The 22895-nt window shown below is 36.6% G+C and overlaps 3 protein-coding genes across 3 annotated transcripts in view; 2 read left to right on the top strand and 1 right to left on the bottom strand.

Annotated features, from left to right (window-relative positions):
- Window positions 1-7929: 7929 nt before the first annotated feature.
- LOC120179099 (T-complex protein 1 subunit gamma-like) lies at window positions 7930-12456 on the top strand. The gene is made up of 13 exons (XM_039184807.1): window positions 7930-8066; window positions 8154-8215; window positions 8424-8496; window positions 8679-8746; window positions 8846-8915; window positions 9204-9272; window positions 9358-9429; window positions 9556-9629; window positions 10202-10864; window positions 10972-11097; window positions 11226-11330; window positions 11422-11496; window positions 12089-12456. Exons 1-13 carry the CDS (start codon window positions 8042-8044, stop codon window positions 12275-12277), a joined length of 1671 nt encoding a protein of 556 aa, XP_039040738.1. The 5' UTR covers window positions 7930-8041; the 3' UTR covers window positions 12278-12456.
- Window positions 12457-16224: 3768 nt separating this feature from the next.
- On the top strand, window positions 16225-16884 carry LOC120179088. The gene is made up of 2 exons (XM_039184797.1): window positions 16225-16263; window positions 16369-16884. The coding sequence occupies exons 1-2, from the start codon at window positions 16225-16227 to the stop codon at window positions 16882-16884; spliced, it is 555 nt and encodes a 184-aa protein (XP_039040728.1).
- A 5841-nt stretch (window positions 16885-22725) lies between these two features.
- Window positions 22726-22895, bottom strand: part of LOC120179100 (CCR4-NOT transcription complex subunit 11-like) — a 29799-nt gene continuing 29629 nt past the window's right edge. Inside the window, exon 13 of the transcript XR_005521579.1 lies at window positions 22726-22755. The gene's annotated coding sequence lies outside the window, so the exon portion shown is untranslated. The remainder of the gene's footprint in view (window positions 22756-22895) is intronic.

The raw sequence follows: 22895 nt of genomic DNA, 5'->3' as shown, positions 1-22895 counted from the left end.
GGAAGGCTAATGTAGTGGCAGACGCCTTGAGCCGTAAGGCGATATCAGATCTCAGAGCCTTATTTGCCAACTTGAGCTTATTTGATGATAATAGTTTGTTAGCAGAGTTACAGGTTAAACCTACTTTGGCCGAGGAGATTAAGGCTAAACAACTCCTTGATAACTCGTTGCTTCCCATTATTGAACAAGTTAAGCAAGGATCGAGTTCGGAGTATACTGTGGACCAGGATGGTATTTTGTGTTTTCACGGTCGTTACTGCGTCCCTAAAGATGATGAGTTAAAACGGGTTATTCTTCAGGAGGCTCATAGTAGTCCTTATGCTATGCATCCTGGTGGGGACAAAATGTACAATAATCTCAAAGAGCGCTACTTTTGGACTGGTATGAAGAAAACTATTTCAGATTTTGTGGCAAGGTGTTTGACTTGTCAGCAGGTTAAGGCAGAGCACCAGCATCCGTCTGGATTGTTACAGTCAATTAAGATTCCTGAGTGGAAATGGGAGCGGATTACGATGGACTTCGTTACTGGTCTTCCTCTAACTCCTTCCAAAAAGGATTCTATCTGGGTGATTGTTGATCGACTCACCAAGTCAGCGCACTTTATTCCTATTCGGGTTAATTATTCTCTGGGAAAACTGGCTAAGTTGTATATTTCTGAGATCGTTAGACTTCATGGTGTTCCGTTGTCTATCATATCTGATCGAGATCCGAGATTCACCTCCAGGTTCTGGAAAGCTTTGCACGAGGCTCTGGGTACTCGTTTGAATTTCAGTACAGCTTTTCATCCTCAAACTGATGGACAGTCTGAGCGAGTGATTCAGATGTTGGAGGATATGTTACGGGGTTGTGTGATTGATTTTCGTGGTAGTTGGGAAGATTTCTTGCCGTTAGCTGAGTTTGCTTACAATAATAGTTATCAGGCGAGTATTCGCATGGCACCGTACGAGGCTCTGTATGGACGTAGATGTCGTACTCCTATATGTTGGACAGAGTTGCATGATAGAAAAACTTTGGGTCCAGACTTGATTCGAGAGACTGAAGATACTGTCAGACTGATCCGTGATCGCTTAAGAGAGGCATTTGATAGGCAGAAGTCATACGCAGATAAGCGACGTAAGGATATCGAGTTTGAGGTTGGAGATCAGGTTTTTCTCAAGGTATCTCCATGGAAGAAGGTATTGAGATTTGGACGTAAAAGTAAACTGAGTCCGCGATTTATTGGGCCGTATCGTATTCTGAAGAAAGTTGGACCTGTTGCTTATCAGCTTGAGTTGCCTTCCCAGCTCAATCGTATTCATGATGTTTTTCATGTTTCTATGTTGAGGCGATACCGTCCAGATCCAGATCACATCATTCAGGTTGATGAGGTAGAGCTGAGACCTGATTTGTCATATGAGGAGGAGCATGTTCAGGTTTTAGAGAGGGATGAGCGAGTTCTTCGGAATAGGCGTATTCCAATGGTCAAAGTTCAGTGGAGTAATCGTAGCCCCTCAGAAGCTACTTGGGGACATTGGAGTCAATGGAGGTTCAATTTCCTCATCTGTTTTCATAAGGTAAATTTCGAGGACGAAATTTCTTGTAGAGGGGGAGAATTGTAACAACCCGAAAATTTTAAAATAATATTTAATTGGGAATTGAGGTTTTAATTGTAAAAATTGGTGGATTTTTGGGGAATAAATTGGAAGTTTTTAAAACTTGAAGCTTATTTTAGAGTTAAAGAAAATTCAGGGACCAAGCCCTGAATTTACCCTAAAATGTTAGGTATGGGTTGTTATATACGTGAATTGGTTTCTGAAAATCAGAAACCAATTCCTCCCAAATTCCCTCTCCCAACCTCAAATTCTGACGACGATCCCGACGTCGTCCGAATTCCGATCGTCATTTTAAAACCACCATCGTGTTCATCATCGAGCGAGGAACAAACCCTTCAATTTAATTGAAGCGAAACGCTGCCAAACGTCGTGAATTTCAAGTCAAAGCATCGACGTTTTTTTAAACTTAATCGCTTAGAAAATCCTAAATTCATCGCCGATCGTTGCTCCGTTTACGACACCTCCCGCACCATCGTGTTCCTTGTGCCGTTCCGAGTCCGCCGGTGTCATCCTCGATCTCCGTTGACGGCGGCGCATGGGGAGGTGGATCAGTCAAAGATTCGGCCAAGTCGAAATCGAGCTCTCCGCCGTTCAAAAATTTGAACCGATCTTTGTAAGTATCTCGAAATCGCTCAAAATAATTTTTAGAAATTTTTCTGTGATTTTTAGAGCCCCGGAGGACGTCGCACGTGCCACACGCGCCGCCGCAGGCGAGTGAACGCTGGAAATCGGTTTTGACCGGTTTAACCGATTTTGAACCGGTTTTGACCGGTCACGACCCGTTTACCCGTTGACCCGACCGTTGACACGACCCGACCCGACCCGTTGACCCGACTCGTTGACCGTTGACAGGTGTTATTTTGGGAATTAATTTGGTTTAGTGCTATTTGGGGAATTAATTCGAAATGGGTGCTATTTTGGTAATTTTTTTTGAAAAAAAAGTGATATTCTGGGAATTAATTCGAAATTGGTGCTATTTTGGGAATTAATTCGAAAAAGGTGCTATTGTGGTAATTATTTAAAAAAGGTGTTATTTGTGTAAAATGTTTGACAGTTTGTTGACCTCCTTTGACCATAACTTTGACCGGCTTTGACAAACTATTAAACGACCTTTGTTTTTGACCAAGGATACCTATCCTGATAGTTTTCGACGTCCCGAATCCGGTTTTGGGTCCGTTTTGCTAAATTCAAACCCGAAAGTCTCCAAATCGTCAGTCAACCCCGTTGACTTTAATTTTGACCAAGAATTCGAAATTTCGGAAGGTCATACTTTATATTTTTCGACGTCCTGAATTTGATTTCGAAGTCCGTTTTGCCAAATTCTGACCCGAAATTCCCGAATCGAGCTTGTAAACCCAAAAGGCTTAATATTTTAATATTTTGATTATTTAAATGAGATTTGGTCAAGGATTTATTCAATAAAATATTTTATGAAGGTACTCGTGTTTCACTTGAGGAAGGATCAATTAGGTCCGGTATTATCCGTTCGTTAGATCAGCCTGAACCGCGTACTACGAGAATTACCAGTAGGTTTCCGTATATTATTTAAATAATATTTAGATTATTTATATTAGGATTCCAATATGGATTTTTCCAATTCGTAGGATCTAGCGCTGCAACAGAACGTGATCGACATACCCAGTAATAGGCTACCCTATCTGATTTCTTAGACTGTTACAGGTGTGTTTCCCGACAGTGTTAATTATTTCTGTTTTAAAATATATATCTGAACATTATGTATATGACATCTGATTTGCCACATATTTCTGATATGATTTCTGGTTACGGTATTTTATACCGATTTTCTGAATATTGAATATTCGATATCTGAAATTCTGTATACTACTGACTTGTCTTCTGATTTCCGTATTTCTGTATATTATTGTTAAGCATGAACACTTTTATGTTTTAAAGATTTAATCATTGTTTTCATTCAAATACATTCATGAACATCTCCATCATTGGGGGGTATTGTTGAAGGAAGTATATCCGCAGGTTCCTCGGCTTTGTGCTCAGGGCCTTATTTGTTGTGTGGGCTGGGTGTATGGTTCTGGGGAACCTACACATTCTGTTGTGATGGGCTGGGGGTAGTGTTCATATTTTTTTTAACGACATGATTGCATAAACCGACTTTACTGGAATATTTTTATCAGTATGTTTTTATATACACTGTATGGAACACACTGGGCTTTTTAGCTCATTCTGTAGTTTTTATTTTTTTTCAGATAACAGCAGACCATAAGCTACCAGATTTGGCATCAGGAGAAATCAACTACTTTATTTTGTACGAACATATATTTCTATATGTTTTTCAGTTATGTTTGGTGACATGTATTTTATTATCGTTTTGGACATATCTGTATTATTAATATTATGTTCTATATTATATTTAACGTTCTATAAGTGAAAAAAAAACCTCTGAATGGGATATGTGACCCGCTTAGGTTTGGGTCTATCTTACAGACCGGGTCTGGGGGGTTACATATAAAATTTAATAAAAAAAATTAAGACGATGGTCTTTTTTATGGGGAATATATGAAAACGCTTGTTCACTGACAAGGAGTGTGTTTCCGAGGATTGTTCTTATAAAAGAATATCCTTTTAAAAATCTTTTATTTAAAGAAAATGATCATAATTTACATACCATTTGAAGTTATAATTTTCAAATATAAAGATGACGTGTAATCGGTAGGTACCAATCTTGGGCATTGTGAGAGTGTTCAACCTTCCTTATGCGTAACCGACTCTCGAGCCCTTTTCGAAATGATTATGTAGTTAAATGCATATCAGTTTCCATCTTTTAATATAGTTTTTCTTAGAATTATTTTAAAAGATACTTTTAGGTATTCGACCTACCTATCCTAAAGGTCGATGGCTACTCTAAATTTATTTTTTAAACATTAGTTCTTAAAATTAAGTTAGATCGATCCCCACCAATAGACCCTAAAGTTCAAAAATCTTAAGGATCATTCCGACAATACTTTGATAAAAGATTGAGTATGGAAGTCCTAAATTTGGTGATGAGATCGTCGACTAGCACCTAAGAACCTGTGCACGGAAACACATTCCATACGCTGAGCTCACCAACTTAGTGCCATACAAATAACCCTATTTTACTACATACATCCAACATATAAGCATGCTACAAGTATGGTTATGAACACTTGCATACACTATTAAAACAACAAAAGTAAGCATCATGATGTAGCTCGGGGTCATTTAGCATTACAGAACTCACACCCCTTTTTGCTTACTAAAGAACCTTAGGCGAGACATGGGTCACAAAGCATTAGTGTCTCCCTATTCTTTAACCTAGGTCCGGGTCACATAGTATCGGAACCTCACTCAACTAGTCTACTCCTCTAGAGTACTCAAGATATGGTTGGGTCACATAGCATCGACACGATATCCAACTAGCATTTAAAGTGCACCAGCACTGGATTGAATGTATCCGAATAATCCCTTCTTAACTATACCAAAATCGTACATAAGTAACTCGGGTGTCCTCAATGTTTTCTTAAGTATCAAATAAGACATAAGTCTTATGGAATCTTAATTCATAAAGATCTTGTGATGTCATACAATTAGTTAAGGTTTCCACTTGTAAGTTATTAGAACTCCTTGGTTTCATCTCTCAAAACCATACTAGGCTTAAAGCCTAAAACTTCAGGATGGTACTGATATTTCTCCTTAGGTATCGGTATTCCCCTAAGGAGTATTGATACTTCTTTATGGGTATTGATAATCTTCTCACAAACCCTTTCAATTTTGCCTATCCACGACGAACAGTATCAATATTGTTCTTATAATATCGATACCCTATGTATAGGAAACTTTGTTTCACTCATCTAAAATCTTCCAAAACACTCCTTAAGTTCCCCAAGACCCCCAAATAATGTTTAAAGCTTATTTAGTACTTAAAGGTCATAAAAGGTTATCATTTTATGCATGAACAACAACAAATTCTCGTTTTCATGTTTTCCCCCAAATGCACCCAAATATTTCATAGACTAATACAAGCACCAAAACTACACACGATGATCTACAAGTAATAAGGAAAGGTTAAAAGTGTGTTACTTTACACTTACGTGATGAAGAGACAACTCAAGGCTCACCCAAGCACCACTTTCTCTTTTTCCTTGCTTTTGGAGCCTTCACCCACTTCTCTCAATATAACAAACAATGGTAGGGATTAAAAGTTCATCTAGAAGACTTAAGTGAGGTAGAAATATAATTCTAAACATTAAAACGAATTGAAATTACCTTAATACTTTCAAAACACAAAACCTTCATTAAACCCCCACCAAGGCTACTGCAACCATTTGGGGCGATAGAGAGCTAAAAAAAGCTCTAGGAATAGGGATTAATCTATTACCTTACCAAAAATCAGGTCAAGATTAGAGTCCTACAAGCTTCCATCTTTGACAACTTATAAGATGAAGAGAAGAAGATTGTTTTAAAAGAATAAAGAAGACAATAATGAATGGGTGATTTCTAATGGGTGAAATAAGCTCCATAAAAGAAATTAGCCTTTAGAAGAGTTTTGGGGAAATTTACTTCTTTAGACCTTCCTTAATTACCTTCAATTCAAAAATGCTCATTTTAATTCCTCTTGGGCTCAACCCAAGCCCAATTCATCATATACATAGACCAAGGTCTCATATTAACTCATTAAGTTTTCCCATTATTCCTTCTTGGGTTAGCCCGAAACCGCTACCTCGAAAATCAAGGTGTTACAAACGAGGTCAACGATGAAGACAAAGTTGATCTATTAACATCATACATAACCGAAGAGAAATCAACTAGTTTCGAATATGATGATAAGTTCTTAAGAGACACCATTTTGAAAATGATGGTTACATTGAGGGACAAAATTAGCTCTGCTATCACTTGGTCCATCTGGTTGGTTTCGAGGCATCTAGTAGTAAAAAACAAGATCATAGAAGAGCTCGAATAAAGAATTCTTAAAAATCAAACTTGATAAAGGAGGTTGTTCGAAGTCTAGGAGGTGAAGGATTTGGTTTACCTACATGCAACATTGTGTGAGGCGCTAAGGTCGTATCCACCCATTCCCTACAACCACAATGAACCTCTAAAATCATACGTGCTTCCAAGGGGCATCTGATTCACCTGAAGATGAAAATATTGATTAATTCGTATTCAACAGGGAGGATGAAGTTTGTGTGGGGAGAAGATTGCTTGAAAATTCAAGCCTGAAAGATGGATTGACAAGGGAAGAGGGATTAAGCAAGAGCCACCGTACAAGTTCTTGTGTTTAGGGGAGGACCGATGATATGTTTAGGGAAGGAGATGGTTTTTTTCAAATGAAAGTTTGTATTGGAAGAAACTTCCTAGGTTGTTCCGGCAATATCTGTTATCATGCACACCAAAAATGGACTAATGGCTAGAACCTCTGTCAGAAGAGACTAAACCAATTTCATAAATCGATTCTAGTGGTAAAGAGAATGTTGTTTTCCTTAAGTAACTCTAGTTTAATTAAATTTAACCTCACACGTAAACAATATTTTATAATTAGGTTTCTTTTCAAAAAAAAATGTTGAATAACTAGAGTAACATGAATAGTTAAGTTTAATGTTAATGTTTGTTGGTAAATATAATACTGCAAAACATGACCTTAACAATAGTTATAACAATAAATTAAAAATGATTAAAATGTTTTTATATAGACTTATATAGATTAATTTCTAGTTTACTTAAAATGTAAAACTGGAAATTTTAACTAGGGTAAATTTAACCATTAGTAGGCAAATTGTGTGTACCTCTTGGGTGCTAAAATACATAAAACCATTGATAGATAAATTTTGGTTATATAAAGGGTTTTAAAGAATATCCGGTTTTTAATAACATTTTAATTAAACTATATATTAATCTACCTACCTACCTACCTATATATACACACACGAGATTCATTCATTTATCTAATTATTATGGGTATTTTTGTCATTTTATTTTTATTTTATGCGGGTTTAAATTTTAATATTTATTGTAAAAATATAATATATTTCAACTTAATAAAAATAGTAGTCGGATCGATTTCACTGAGTGTGGAATTAAACTTTAAAAAGGAGATAAAAAAAGTTAGTTGAATAAGGTAAAACTCATTTTTAATTATTTTGTTTATTTAAATGTTACTGAACCCTATTAAAACAAAATATTACTGAACCAATTAATGGATCTGATTCTCACAACAAACAAAGTGAATCGAAAGTTGGGCCTCTGGACAGAAAGCGAGCAAAGGAAGCCCAGTAGCAGCAGCAGCAACACTCAGAAACGTGTTATGGCCCTACTTGTTAGGGTTTCCAGCAGAAACTAGAAAGTAGAAAGAAAGCAGAAAAACACTCGAGAGAAGAAGAAGAAGAAGAGAGAAGAGAGTTTTTGGTTCACTTGGATTGGTTTTAAAGTTTTAGATCATTACCAAATCATAAATCATGCACACCCCAGTTCTCGTTCTAAGTATGTTCCTTTTGCTTTTATCGCATTTCAATCTCATATGCTCCCTTAATGATTCAAAATGTTCCTAAAAATCATTGATATATGCAGAGGATTCATTGAAGCGGGAGTCTGGGACCAAGGTTCACCATGCTAATATCCAAGCCTCTAAGGTGATTTCCTTCATTCTTTTTTTTAAATCTTTTATTCTTATGCTGTGTTTACTTACTTTGCTTCAATCTGAAATCAAATTGAGAAATAAGCTGTTTAAACTAAACAAAAAATGTGTAAACCCAAACTTCAAAGTTTACGAGTAATCGATGTAGTTTCCTTTTTGTTGTTGTTGTCTGTAAATGTTCACTGACCAAAGAAACTTTTCAGGCCGTTGCTGACATTATTCGAACAACCTTGGGTCCTCGATCCATGTTGAAAATGCTCCTTGATGCTGCTGGAGGTATCCCTTTTGTGCCCCTTATATTGGCATTTGTACCTGTTATGTTTGACACAATTTTAACCTAATTACATTTCCATTGCTGCTGTTTTTGGACAAATATTTTTTAGACCCTTTAAAAGCACTCTGCGTGATCACAATTAATAAAAGTCAATCATGATTTTGGTTTGGTTTCTACCTACCAGGTATTGTTGTTACCAATGATGGAAACTCAATTCTACGTGAGTTAGATCTTGCACATCCTGCTGCAAAGGCATGATACCCCACCCTGCTTCTCTATTTCATAATGCTTCTTTTCCCATTATCGGTCTTATTTTCATTCTTGCTTATCTGATTTAGTTGGTCATGGCAGTCTATGATTGAATTAAGCCGGACACAAGATGAAGAAGTTGGAGATGGAACAACATCCGTCATTGTTCTTGGTATTTCTTTGTACAGCTCAGTTTGGTTTGTGTGCTATGTTGACTTTTCTTTTTGCGTACTATAGTTTGTATTGGAATGTTATTCTTTTATACACGTTTTATTGAGTTAATTCCCAATGGATTTTAATGAGATTAGCTTAACGGTTGGAATCAGACATTTCTTGAATGATGTTTATTACTTCATGTTCACGCTCTCATCCTATTTTATTTTTTTGATGGTATAACTGACATCACATGTTAAGATACCATTGCATTTTGTGCTTATATTTGGTGTATCTTTGGCTGTAGCTGGTGAGATGCTTCACGTTGCAGAAGCCTTTATCGAAAAAAATTATCATCCAACAGTAATTTGTCGAGGTAATATAACTTAGAAGTGCTGCTAGATTCTTAGCTTCTTTAGAATCATAACTTGGCATTTGATGAAGAGCCATTTTATTTGCAGCGTACAATAAGGCATTGGAGGATGCTATTGCTGTGCTTGACAAGATTGCAATGTCTATTGATGTGAAAGACCGTATGTTTCTCTTGGACAATTTTTCATAACAAAATTTCTAGCTGTTTCTGCATTTGTGTATGTGGTATTTGCCTACTTAATTTCTTTGGCATGCTTCACATTATAACATGTGGATCCAAATAGCAGGTTCAACAGTGTTAGGGCTTGTGAAGAGCTGTATAGGGACAAAATTCACTAGCCAATTCGGCGATCTTATTGCTGTGAGTGGCTTCTTTCTTATGGGGCTTTTTTCTTGTTTATTTTGATTTTGATTACTGCGATAATTTGCATAGACCATTATGTTAGCGTATCTGACCATCCTGGTACTTCATTATTTATCTGTTTATTAAAATATGAATAAAATTTTAATGTTCATATTCCAAAAGGTTAACAATAAGTTGTTCAATATGAACAATAAAAAACAAATAAAATGTATATGTTTGTTAATGTTACTAAATGAAATGCATTTAGTGATTGAAACTGTCTGAAACAATATCCCTACTAAAAACAGGAGGAGGGGCACAGGCTAGATTTTGCAATGGCCTTTTTACATATCACATCTGGATAAATGAAAATTGGTGTTCCTCAACTCACTCAGTTTATTAGTTTATATTTCCTTCAGTTTTGCTGCAACATAGTTCAGAATCTATCTATTTAGCAATCATCTATGTTCTGTGCAAAGTACTTTCGCAATTTTCATGATAATTTTATTTGATTCAAAATAGAAGTGTTAAAAATGAAGTTGAAAACTTTGTATCATACTTTTTTATCTACTTAATTGTTTAACTTCCAGGATTTGGCAATTGATGCAACTACAACTGTTGGAGTTGACCTTGGCCAAGGGCTGAGAGAAGTTGATATTAAAAAGTACATTAAAGTAGAGAAAGTACCTGGTGGACAATTGGAAGATTCTAAGGTCCTCAAGGGAGTGATGATCAATAAAGATGTAGTTGCACCTGGGAAAATGAAAAGAAAGATAGTCAATCCACGTATTATTCTTCTTGATTGTCCCCTCGAGTATAAGAAAGGAGAGAACCAAACAAATGCAGAGTTGGTTAGGGAAGAAGATTGGGAAGTCCTGTTGAAAATGGAAGAAGAATACATTGAGAACCTTTGCATGCAGATTCTGAAATTCAAACCAGACCTGGTGATTACAGAAAAAGGGCTTAGTGATTTGGCATGCCATTATCTGTGTAAGGCTGGTGTAAGTGCAATTAGGAGGGTGAGAAAGACAGACAACAATAGAATCGCAAAGGCATCTGGAGCTGTTATTGTGAATCGCCCTGATGAATTGCAGGACTCTGATGTTGGTACTGGAGCAGGGTTGTTTGAGGTTAAAAAAATTGGGGATGAGTTCTTTGCATTCATTGTTGATTGCAAAGATCCAAAAGCCTGTACAGTTCTTCTAAGAGGTGCTAGTAAGGATCTCCTGAATGAGGTGGAAAGAAATTTGCAGGTAAGTGATTTGCTGTGCAACTTCTGTTTGTTAAATGGAATCAAGTTCTGAAGCTTGTTTATTTTCCTTTATTCTGGTCATTGTTCTGAGGCAAGTTTCAATTACAGGATGCCATGTCTGTGGCAAGAAACATCATCAAGAATCCAAAACTTGTTCCTGGTGGTGGTGCAACAGAATTAACAGTGTCTGCTACTTTGAAACAGAAGAGTTCATCTGTTGAAGGCATAGAAAAGGTGAGCATTAATGCCAAGCTTTTGAGTTACATGATTTGAATATGAAAACTTGTCTGGATATTTGAATATATACTTGCAACCCTTTTTGATTTTTTAAAATGTTTTTATATTCACTGGATATGTAACAGTGGCCATATGAAGCTGCTGCAATTGCTTTTGAAGCAATACCACGTACTTTGGCACAGAATTGTGGAGTTAATGTGATTCGAACCATGACTGCTCTTCAAGGGAAGGTATGAATGTTTCTAGTGTGCGGTTTATGCTTTTGAAGATGCCATTATCCTTATCCCTTCTGTTTCTGTTTTCTCAATATGTGATTTAAAGCATGCAAATGGTGAAAATGCATGGACTGGCATAGATGGGAACACTGGTGCTATAGCTGACATGAAAGAGAGCAAGGTGTGCTTTTTTCCGTAATTGACTGCACTATTGGCCTTTAACTTTTTCCATAATTCCACTTCTCTGACTGAAGTTCTCATTGTTGCAATTTTCATCCGAAACTATGATTTGTCAAACAATTGTCCTATGAGTCTAAACTTGCTGTATATGTCCAGAAAAATCCTCGTATGAGAAATCCTCTCTCTCTCTCTTCTTGCCAAGACTTTTAGACTAGTGACCAAGATGAGTGGGTAAAGTGATGATATCAAAATACGAGGGTATAAGTTTGCATTGTTTATGGGCTAGTTTGAGAAAACAAAGGCAAATGAAGCTTTGGGATGACTTGAGGCAAAATAGAATTTAGACTAGTTTTTTTTTCGAGAGTGGATGGAGAATGAGAACTAACCATTCTTTTAGATGATAGGACATAGTGACATCTGCATGTCATCCTATTGGCCTTTGATTTAATAAACATCCCTTGTGTTCCATTCTCTTTTCTTTATAATTAGTTAAAGAAAAGGGCAGATATTTTGATCTTCTCAACTCTCTTTTCTCAATGATCATATTTGAATGTAGTGAGTAATACTAAAAGAGTTGCTTGGTTTTTGGTCAGATATGGGATGCATACAATGTAAAGGCACAAACTTTCAAGACTGCCATAGAAGCGGCTTGCATGCTTCTAAGGATCGATGACATAGTAAGCGGGATTAAGAAGAAGCAGGCTCCTGGAGCCGGACAAGCTCCAAAACCCAAGGTTGAGACCGAAGCAGATGCAGATGGTGAGCAAATTTTACCCGACTAATTTTTTGATGCAACTGGTATTTCCAGATAGAAAGTGATGATTATGGACTGTAGGGGATTTTGTTGTGAGCATTCTATTTGCTGTGATGTTCTAATCTGTGTTTTGTACTTTATATTGTTGGATTAAATATCAGCTGTTACCAAGTTTTAAAGTGTTTTCGTAACACAACCATCTTGTTGGCTGGGAGGGTTGCCTGATTGTCTTTTTTTACGAGTTTAGTTATCAATAGTTAGGTTGGTCAGTGTAGTTGAAATTTCTAAGATTTGAATCAGATTAAGTATTTGTTTGGATAACCAAAAATGAAAAAAGATGCTTAAGAATGCTTATTAATTTAAGATGTACAATTTTTATTATGTTTTCATTTGTTGTTTGGGTTGTTCGAATTCTTTATCCAAATTACAGGATTTTTTGAACAGTTTTCTAGTTTTATTTCATTTAATGGGCTCACTATAAAATTAAAATTTAGCTTAAAAATATTATTTTTTTAATTTTATAATTAAAAATATTTATGTAATTTTGTAGTTTTATTTCATTTAATGTAATCACTACAATTAAAATTATTTATGAATTTTTACAAATATGATATTATCCATATTTTATATATTTTACATTTACGATTGCTTTAAAATATAATGGATATTATTTTGAGAATCGTTTTTATTCTGTATTTTTATAAATCTTTACATTCAAATAAAACAGATAAAAATCACTATTTGGAGTTGGAGCATTCAATTGGGTAATTTGGTTAATTGATTAAATCGAATTACTCGAATTTTATTAATTCGGTTAAAATTAATATTTAAATGTCAAGTTATATTATATAATATATTAAATATTTAATAATTTTGGTTAATTTGGTTAATTCAGTTAATTAATCGATTTTGAATTGAATTAACTGAAATCGAAATTCAAAAAAAATCATCCATCGTTAACTGACTGAACTCAAAATTAACCTACTGAAATTTCGGTTTGATCGGTTAATTCGATTTTAACTGAATTATGAACACCCTTAATTTGGAGTTTGAACGAACTTCCGTGTATATAACTTCTACTTTTTCTCGAACCAACAGAGGCTAAAAAATTAAACCACCTCAATTATAAAAAAAATTATTGTTGTTCCTTGAAGTCTCTGATTTGAATACCATAAATATTAGGGTGAAGTCTCCGATTTGAACATCATGAATATTAGGGTTATGAACGTTTGATGTTAAAAGATTGAGAGTTATCTTTAAAAGGATATTATCTTGTATTTATCCCAAATTTAAAAGGATATTATCTTGTATTTATCTCAAATTAATAAAAAATACTTTTAAAAATATATTCACTAAATTTAATTTGACACCAAGGTAAAGTTAATTAGAGAATGATCAAAACATCTTAATTTATAAAGTATAATCAATATTATTATAAAAACCAACAACTAGTTGGTTTAGTGAGATGATGCACTAGGTCCCTTACGTAAGGTTAGAGGTTCGAATCCTAGCGTTTGCGAATGGAGCAAATTGGGTTAGGAGGGTTGTCTTCGCCTCTGCAGTACTCGAATTAGATTAGTCGGTCAATAAATCGGATACCCATGATTAATTTAAAAAAGTATTATTATAAAGGATGCATTTTTTTTCAGATAATAATATATAATCTCTAATAACGTAAAATTTTGGAATAATATTAACTTAGGTAATGTAATATTTCATAGAAATGTACTATTTATTCCTTAGATTTATTATTTTATTAGCTCCATAAAAATTGAAATAAATTAAGATTATAGGTGTATAAAATTTAAATATAAAAAAGATACAAAAATGGATATTAAATTATATATATCTTATTTTGATTTGAAAATAGTTAATTCGAGATGAGACAGGTCCCATACAGAGTTGTTTGAAATAATATTAGTGCAGGACACACCAAATAATTTAACAACAATAATCTCAAAAAGCCATTTTGGGCACAAACGTTAAAATGAAAATGTGAAACTTCTGATTCTCACACGCACTGTGATAAGCATAAAACCCTGAAACTCTATTTGTCGCAACTACAACCAAAAGTTGTTTTAAAATCCATGGTCTTGACATGTTACAAAATGCAATTACTTGATTCAGACATTCAAATTGCAAAAGGAACAAGGTTGGTTAACATAAAAGACAGCCTTGGTGTTTTTTTCAGCATTTGATTGCTCGATTGAATAGCATTCTAAACTAGCTAGTTTGATTCAAAACTTGGGCTCCAGCTCTCGCCATCGGATCATCCTTCAACTCTGTTTCCTCGTCTTTCTCCCCTTGTCGTCCTCCAACAATTTCTTCCTATGCAATTCCTCTGCGGCACGCATTACGGCCTGGATCCGCTCGTGTTGTTGCCGCTCAAACCATGTGTCCGCATCAGCCCAAACTGCATTTTGTACAAAAGGAGGCATTAACTTAAAAGCAGACATTTCAAGAAAACAAAAAGGTTGCACTGGTTTGGTTTTATTATGGCGTCCATCGCTTACTGTTCAATTGCTTTCATTTTTTGGTCTGGTGCTTTTGAAACTTTCTATTTTACCGAGCTACATGGGTGTAGTGAGCGTCAACGACACCGAGATACCTGGGCGTTGTTTGATCGCCTCCGCTCTCATTCCTCTCAGCCGTAGCTTGTAGAGGTATTTTAAGATTCTCACTAATTCGGAGAAAACTGGTGGTCGTCACCGTTATAGGGCATAAGGGCTCTCCGTCATCATCCTAAATATGTGAACGCCTGGACCAGTTTGTCACCTTTTCTGAATGGCGTAATCTTTACCTGAATAAAGTGGTTACAAGTGAATTCACTTCTGATTCGGACCATTGTTATATCCTGCTCAATACGTCTTCTTTGCCAACATCCATCTCTCATCTTCATCCGGACTACTTCAATTTTGATACTGTTGGAGAGCTGATCCGCTGTGTGTAGCTAAAGTACGTGTGGTCTGGAACTATTCTGAGGAGTCGGTGCTGCCCAAAATTGCTGATGTTGGTAGCGTGTTAAAAGATTGGCAATGTGTAAAGTTTACTGAAAATAAGGGTCGTGTTGTTGAGCTCCGAGAGTAGATTAATAGGCTTCTACGTGGACCAATGACAGGTGTAGATTTGAATCAGTTTGCTTGTATCAAACAAGATCTTCATCAGAGGCTGAATTCCACGAAAATATTTTGGCGACAAAGATCCCAGATTAATTGGCACGCTCACGGCGATTATATCATATTTCCATGCCCGTTCGACTAAACGTCGAAAGCGCAATAATATCAAGGGACTTTATTCTAACTCTGACCTTTGGGTTGATGATTTGGAAGACATTCATGCTACGACTATGGGATATTTTTCCAAACTCTGTATGTCACCCTCTCCTCCTCCATTGGATTTCCTTCTCTCCATAGTCACATCAGTTGTCACCGAAGCCATGAATGGCTGACTACTTACTAAGTATATAAAGGAGGAGACCCATTCTACTTTTCTTCTTCAAATACACCCTCATAAGGCATTGGGGATTGATGGATTACCAGGAAGTTTTTATAGATCCTTTTGGCCTCTAATTGGGAATGATGTCCAACTTGTCTTAGATCTTATCCATGGTTGTCAATTTTTGGTTGATGTAAATTGCACTTTGTTGGCGCTTATTCCTAAAGTTGTTGAACCAGAGTATATAACTCAATTTCGTCTAATTACACTCCGTATTGTTATTTATAAAATTATTGTTAAAGTATTGGTTAATCGCTTGCGCCCATTATTATTCGATTGCATTGATGATAATCAAAGTGCATTTATTATAATAGATTGATTTCGTATAATGTCCTCATTGCTCATGAATTGTTTAATCATTTAAAGCATGTCACTGGTGGCTCTTCTCGGGGTGCTACCTTAAAGCTAGAGACGAAAAAGGCATGACCGGGTGGAGTGGAGGTTCCTTTGAGCTATACTTCGATTAGGATTTGCTGAACAATGGGTTTCATTGATAATGTTATGTGTCACAACTGTCTCGTACTAGGTTCAAATTAAGGGTTGTCTAAATGATTGTTTTAGCCGTCTCATAATCTTCCACAAGGTGATCCTCTATCCCCATTCCTCTGTGTATTATGTGCTCAGGGGCTTTCATCGCTGTTACATTGGGAATATAATCATAATTGTATTCAGGGTCTTCGTTTTAGTCGACATGGTCCGCGTATCATCCATCTTTTCTATGCGGATGATTGTTTGTCGTTTTTGCGCAACTCAGAATCTTCATTTGCTCGTGTTCGTGATATTCTTGCTTTATATGAGCACCTCTATGGTCAAAAGGTTAATTCTGCTAAGTCCAGCATTTATTTCTTTCCATCAACAACTCCTTCTCTGCAAAATCATCTCTGCACTCTAGTGGGTGTTTCCTCTATTGTTGATCCGAGTATGTATCTTGGGATGCCTCTAATTGTCGGTCGAAATAAGACTCAGGCTTTTGGGTTTCTTCGTGATAAGGTTTCTTCAAGAGTCCAGAGTTGGACAAAGAATTTAATTTCCTATGGCGGTTGTGTCGTTTATGTTAAAGCGATGGTACAAGTACTTCCAACCTACGTCATGGGCTATTATTTGATTCTTGGGGTGCTTTCTGACATCACTACTCTTTGATCTTTTTGGTGGACTGGCGATACATCATCACGGGGATAACCCCTTGTTGCATGGCAAACGCTTTGTCAACTAAAGCGGTTAGGGGATAGCCCCTTGTGGCATGGTAAAGCTTATTTACGGTAATTTAACATTTACATTTGGGATTTCATTGGAGGATCGGTATTGATAGCATAATCCCTTTGCATCGTGCTAACTGGGGTTGGACTCATCTTCAATCTTCATATGTTGATAGTACCCCATGTGGAGATTTTATGCTCCCTGCTACTCCACACTGAAATGCTCATTTGATTGAGTAGGTATTCACCGTTGAGGATGCCCAAGTCGTACTTTAATGCCCTATTTCCCCTGTCTATCATGATGAGCTTGTTTGGAGTGGACATTCTTCGGGTATTTATTTGGTGCGTTCGGGTTATAAATGGGTGGTTAGACAACACATGCCTGAGGTTGGTCATTCCTAGATTTGACTCTATCTTTCGAGGTTACCTACGATGCCTCAATTTTTTGTCTGGTTGGTGCCACCAGTGTTTTGTGTTGCTTGTGTGGTTCAGCGGAAGAGATGGTCTCGCATGTTTTGCGTGACTGTCTATCTGTTTCTCCAATCTTAGTGGAGGCTGGATTTCTGAACATACTGATTCCTATGGGGTTTTCTTCCTTTGGCGCATGGCTAGAGCACCCGATGAATTCTTTATCTGTTCACCATTTTGTTACTCTTCACGTCTTACTTATATGGCATCGAAGAAATCCGCTCTTCCATGAAGGTCGTTTGCTCCTAGGACGGCAATTGATTGTCTAAGGTGTTGCTCTTCAATCAGCGTACAACAATGTGCAACTGTTGAAAGTATTGTTAAAAGTTAAGTTCAAAGTTTGGCAATCAGATTTGAAAAAATGATTTTCAAAGTTTGGTAAATGTTTTTTTGAAAATGGTTTTCAAAATTTAGTAAATGTTTCATTAAAAAATAGTTTTTGAAAATTTGGTAGATGTTTGTTGAAAAATGATAATGGGATAATCACAATTAATCCCTAGACTTTAGGGTATTTACAAGATTAAGTCATTAAGCTTCAACTATAAATACCCTAGCTCATTTAGCTTCAAAATCATCCCAAAAATCATTTCTTTCTCCCAATACTAAATAGCTTTCTTGTGAGTATTGAGTGTTTTGTAAACACTTATAAATTTTATCTCTTAGTAAAAGATCTGTAGCAATCCGGAGATATAAGCAAATTGACTGAACTCCGTTATCAATTTTTGGGTATTATTTTTCCGCTTTTATTTCACATTCTCACTAATCTGGTTATAGGGAAATCACTTGTTACTCGTTTTATTTCCCAACAATTGGTATCAGAGCTTTTGGTTGTGAATTTTGTCAATTTTTGTGATATTACTATTTATTACTATTCACGTGAATAGTGAATAGTAAAATTTTGTCGGCGATACGAATTTGTCGACGGAGGTGTTCTAATACACGGTGGTTCACGAAAATTGTCAGAACGATCCAAAGAAGCCAGATTCGAGTGGGAGCGATGGCTGCAGACGAAGGGAAAGTGAAAATTGAAAAGTTCGATGGTACGAACTTTAGCTTTTGGAAGATACAGATTGAAGATTTTATGTACCAAAAAAATCTATATCAACCTCTCTCAGAAAAGCAACCAGAGGGCATGAAGAATGAAGACTGAGCTATTCTCAACAGACAAGCCCTCGGAGTTATCCGACTGACGTTATCCCGCAATGTTGCTTTCAACATAGCAAAGGAAAAGACCACGACGGGTCTTATGGCGGCTCTCTCCAGTATGTATGAGAAGCCATCGGCCTCAAACAAAGTTCATTTGATGAGGCGATTGTTCAATTTGCAAATGGCGGAAGGGGCATCAGTGGCTCAACACCTAAATGAACTCAACACAATCACAACCCAGTTGTGTTCCGTGGAAATTGAATTCGATGATGAAGTTCGAGCTTTAATTCTCTTATCATCTCTACCAGATAGTTGGAATGCTACTGTTACAGCAGTTAGCAGCTCGTCAGGAAATAGTAAATTGAAATTCAACGATGTTCGAGATCTGGTACTAAGCGAAGAAATTCGACGGAGAGAATCGGGTGAAGCATCAACCTCCTCAGCCTAGCACACGGAGTCTAGAGGGAGAACTTCAGAAATAAATTCAAATCGTGTAATATCCAAATCCAGAAGGGGAAAATCAAGACCAAGAAAGAAAGATTTTACCTGTTATAACTGCGGCAAGAAGGGTCACTTTAAAAAAGATTACCGAGCACCGAAGAAAAATATCGACGCACAGGAATCTGCCAATATGACAGAGGATACAGGTGATGCCATGATTATAAGCGTCAACAGTCCGATTGAATCATGGATCTTGGATTCAGGAGCATCTTTCCACTCCACCCCATGCCGAGAAATCATGGAGAACTATGTCAGTGGTGATTTTGAGAAGGTTCATCTAGCTGATGATGAAACCTTGAAGATCGTCGGAAAAGGAGACATCCGATTAAAGTTGCCAAACCAAACCACCTAGACGCTGAAAGGAGTAAGACATATTTCTGGCCTCAAAAGAAATTTGATTTCTTTAGGACAGCTTGATGGAGAAGGATATAGCACAACATTTTCAGGCTGTGAATGGAAGATTACCAAAGAAGCACTCGTCATTGCTCGTGGTAAGAAGACTGGTACTCTCTATGTAACCTCAAATTTAGAGAATATCATTGCAGTAGCAGATGCTGATGGAAAATCAAACTTATGGCACCAAAGGCTTGGTCATATGAGCGAGAAAGGGATGAAGACACTTTTGTCACAAGGAAAGCTGTCGGATCTAAAGAGTATAGATGTCAGACTATGCGAGGATTACATCTTTGGTAAACAAAAGAAAGTCAGTTTTACAAAGATTGACAAGACACTCAAGGCAGAAAAGTTAGAGTTGGTTTATACTGACGTATGGGGACCATCTCCAGTTCCATCTCTTGCAGGCTCATTATATTATATCACCTTCATCGATGATTCTACAAGGAAAGTGTGGGTTTATTTTTTGAAGAAGAAATCAGAAGTCTTTGATACCTTCAGAAAATGAAAGGCCATGATGGAAAATGAGACTGGTTTGAAAGTCAAGCGGTTGAGGTCTGACAATGGAAGAGAGTACAAAAATAGAAGATTCAGAGATTTCTGCGCAAACAATGGAATCAAGATGGAGACAACAGTTCCCATGACACCGCAACAGAATGGCGTAGAAGAGCGCATGAACAGAACTCTGATTGAACATGCCAGAAGCATAAGGATATATGCCAGATTGCCCAAATTTCTATGGGCTGAAGCTATCAACACTACAGCTTACCTAATCAACTGTGGGCCCTCAATTCTCTTGGATGGTGAAATACCGGAGGAAGTTTGGAGTAAGAAAGAAATAAACTTTTCACACTTAAGAGTGTTTGGTTGTATTTCTTATGTACACATAGGCTCTTCTGAAAGAAGTAAACTTGATGCTAAGTCCAACAAATGTGCCTTTGTTGGTTATGGTGGTGATGAGTTCGGTTACCGATTTTAGGACTACGAAAATCGGAAGATCATCAGAAACAGAGATGTCATTTTCAATGAGAATGTGATGTACAAAGACATGTCAACCATAAAATCAAGTAGCTTAAATATCGAAGCTGAAACAAAGGAATATGCTGAGTTCGAGGATATTTCTGGAAATGATGTTCAGATCAGTCCTGAAGCAGTTCAAGAAGAACTAGGCACACCAGAACTAAGACGCTCCTTCAGAATTCCTAAACCAACCCAGCGTTATTCGCCTTCTTTACACTACTTGTTGCTGACTGACAATGGTGAACCAGAGTGCTATGATGAAGCAATGCAGGTGGAGGATTCAGTCAAGTGGGAGTCTTCCATGAAAGATGAGATGGACTTGCTTGTGTCAAATCAGACGTGGGAATTAGTTGAATTACCACCAAGCAAGAAAGCGCTCCATGACAAGTGGATTTACAGGATCAAAGAAGAGCACGATGGGAGCAAACGCTACAAAGCAAGATTGGTTGTCAAAGGCTTTCAGCAAAAAGAAGGTATTGACTACAATGAAATTTTCTCTCCAGTCATAAAATTGTCTACAATCAGACTGGTGTTGAAAATTGTAACTGCAGAGAATTTACATCTTGAGCAGTTAGATGTAAAGACAGCTTTCCTTCATGGTGATTTGGAGGAAGAAATCTATATGAGGCAGCCAGAAGGCTTCATAGAGGCAGGCAAGAAAAACCTGGTATGCAGGTTGAAGAAAAGCTTGTATGGTTTAAAACAAGCTCCTAGACAGTGGTACAAGAAGTTCGATAACTTCATGAGTAGCAGTGGTTTTACCAGATGCCAAGCAGATCATTGTTGCTACATCAAGAGGTTCGACAACAACTTCATTATTTTATTGTTGTATGTTGATGACATGCTCGTTGCAGGCTCAGACATGCAAGAGATTATAAACTTGAAGCAAAAATTGTCGAAGCAGTTTGCTATGAAAGATCTGGGTGCTGCAAAGCAGATTCTTGGGATGAGGATCAAGAGAGACACAAATTCGGGGACTTTGATGTTATCACAGGCTGAGTACATCAACCAAGTACTCTCCAGGTTCAACATGCAAGATGCTAAACCATTAAGTACACCTTTAGGTGTTCATTTTAGACTCTCCAAAGAACAATCACCAAAGATGGAGGAAGAACGTGCATACATGGTGAAGGTGCCCTATGCCTCAGCAATTGGAAGTCTGATGTATGCCATGTGCTGAGTTAATCGATTGACGGAATCGGCCAAGAGGGGGTGAATTGGCAATTAAAATTTTGGTGGAAGCTTTTGTAGAAAATTGAAAGTAATTGCAAAGCGATTTAGAGTGGTTCGACTTTCTCAACCAAAGTCTACGTCCACTACATTATCTATCCACACTAAGAATTTTTCACAAATTCACTAATTTGTCTTTCTTTTGAGGACAAAGAGTAACCTTACAAACCCTCAAGAATTATACCCCAAATTCTTGAGAAAACTCTCTCCCAAAGAGAACAATACAAATTTGCAAACTTACAAGGAAATCCTCACAAGGTAGATTGTTTGCACAATTCTAGAACAAAGAAAAGAACACTAAAAAATGAATACAATTGAGCACAATAAGTGTTCTTGAAAGCAAAATGAATATTGAATGAAAAATAGGCTTGAAATGCTCAAACTTGGGGTTTGATGCTTTCTCTCTGATTCTCTCTTGATTCTAGTTGCTTGATGTTTCTTGTTATTGATCAAAGGCTTCTAAGCTTGTTTAAATACACCTTGAATCACTTCTGAACGTTGGGGATGATTAGTGAAGATAATATAGCCGTTTTAGTGTGAATTCAATTAATAAAACAGTTTGGAGCGTAGGGGGAATCGGTTCCCTAAGTGTAAAATTCAAATATTTCGACCGTTGAACAGGGGGGAATCGATACCCCTGGGGGGGAATCGGTTCCATCCGAGTATACTGGAAATCTCGGAGCCAAACCATTCAGGGGGGAATCGGTACCCCCTTGGGGGAATCGGTTCCCTCTGAGCAAGCTGTAATTTTTGACTTTGAAATGGATTGAAATACTTTGTAAAATTATTTTGAAATTGTTTTCAGATTAAAACTTAATTTTACACTTGAGTAAGGATTAAAAATGACTTTTGAAAGATTTAGAATAATGTTTTGATATTCGAATAATTATATCGAATATACTTAGAAAATCATTTGGAAAATCTTAAAATTCGTTTATCTTAATTTGTTATATCAAAATATCAAAATGTATTCAATAATCTCCCCCTTTTTGATATAACAAAACATTTTAGTAATTTTAAGATTTAAAATCAAGTTTTTGAAATTACTCCCCCTTACTTTAACATTTCTCCCCTTTTTAAAACATTTCACTTCTTCCCCTGTTTGTTAAATCAAAAAGACTCGTAAAAGATTTTAAACAAGGTTTTAAAATCATTTAGCCAATTGAATAAAGTTTAAGCTGCTAAGATCACAATCAA

Source organism: Hibiscus syriacus, unplaced genomic scaffold, assembly GCF_006381635.1.
Source record: "Hibiscus syriacus cultivar Baekdansim isolate YM2019G1 unplaced genomic scaffold, ASM638163v2 tig00112400_pilon, whole genome shotgun sequence".
Classification (NCBI taxonomy): domain Eukaryota; kingdom Viridiplantae; phylum Streptophyta; class Magnoliopsida; order Malvales; family Malvaceae; genus Hibiscus; species Hibiscus syriacus.
This window is presented reverse-complemented; position numbering and strand designations above follow the sequence as displayed.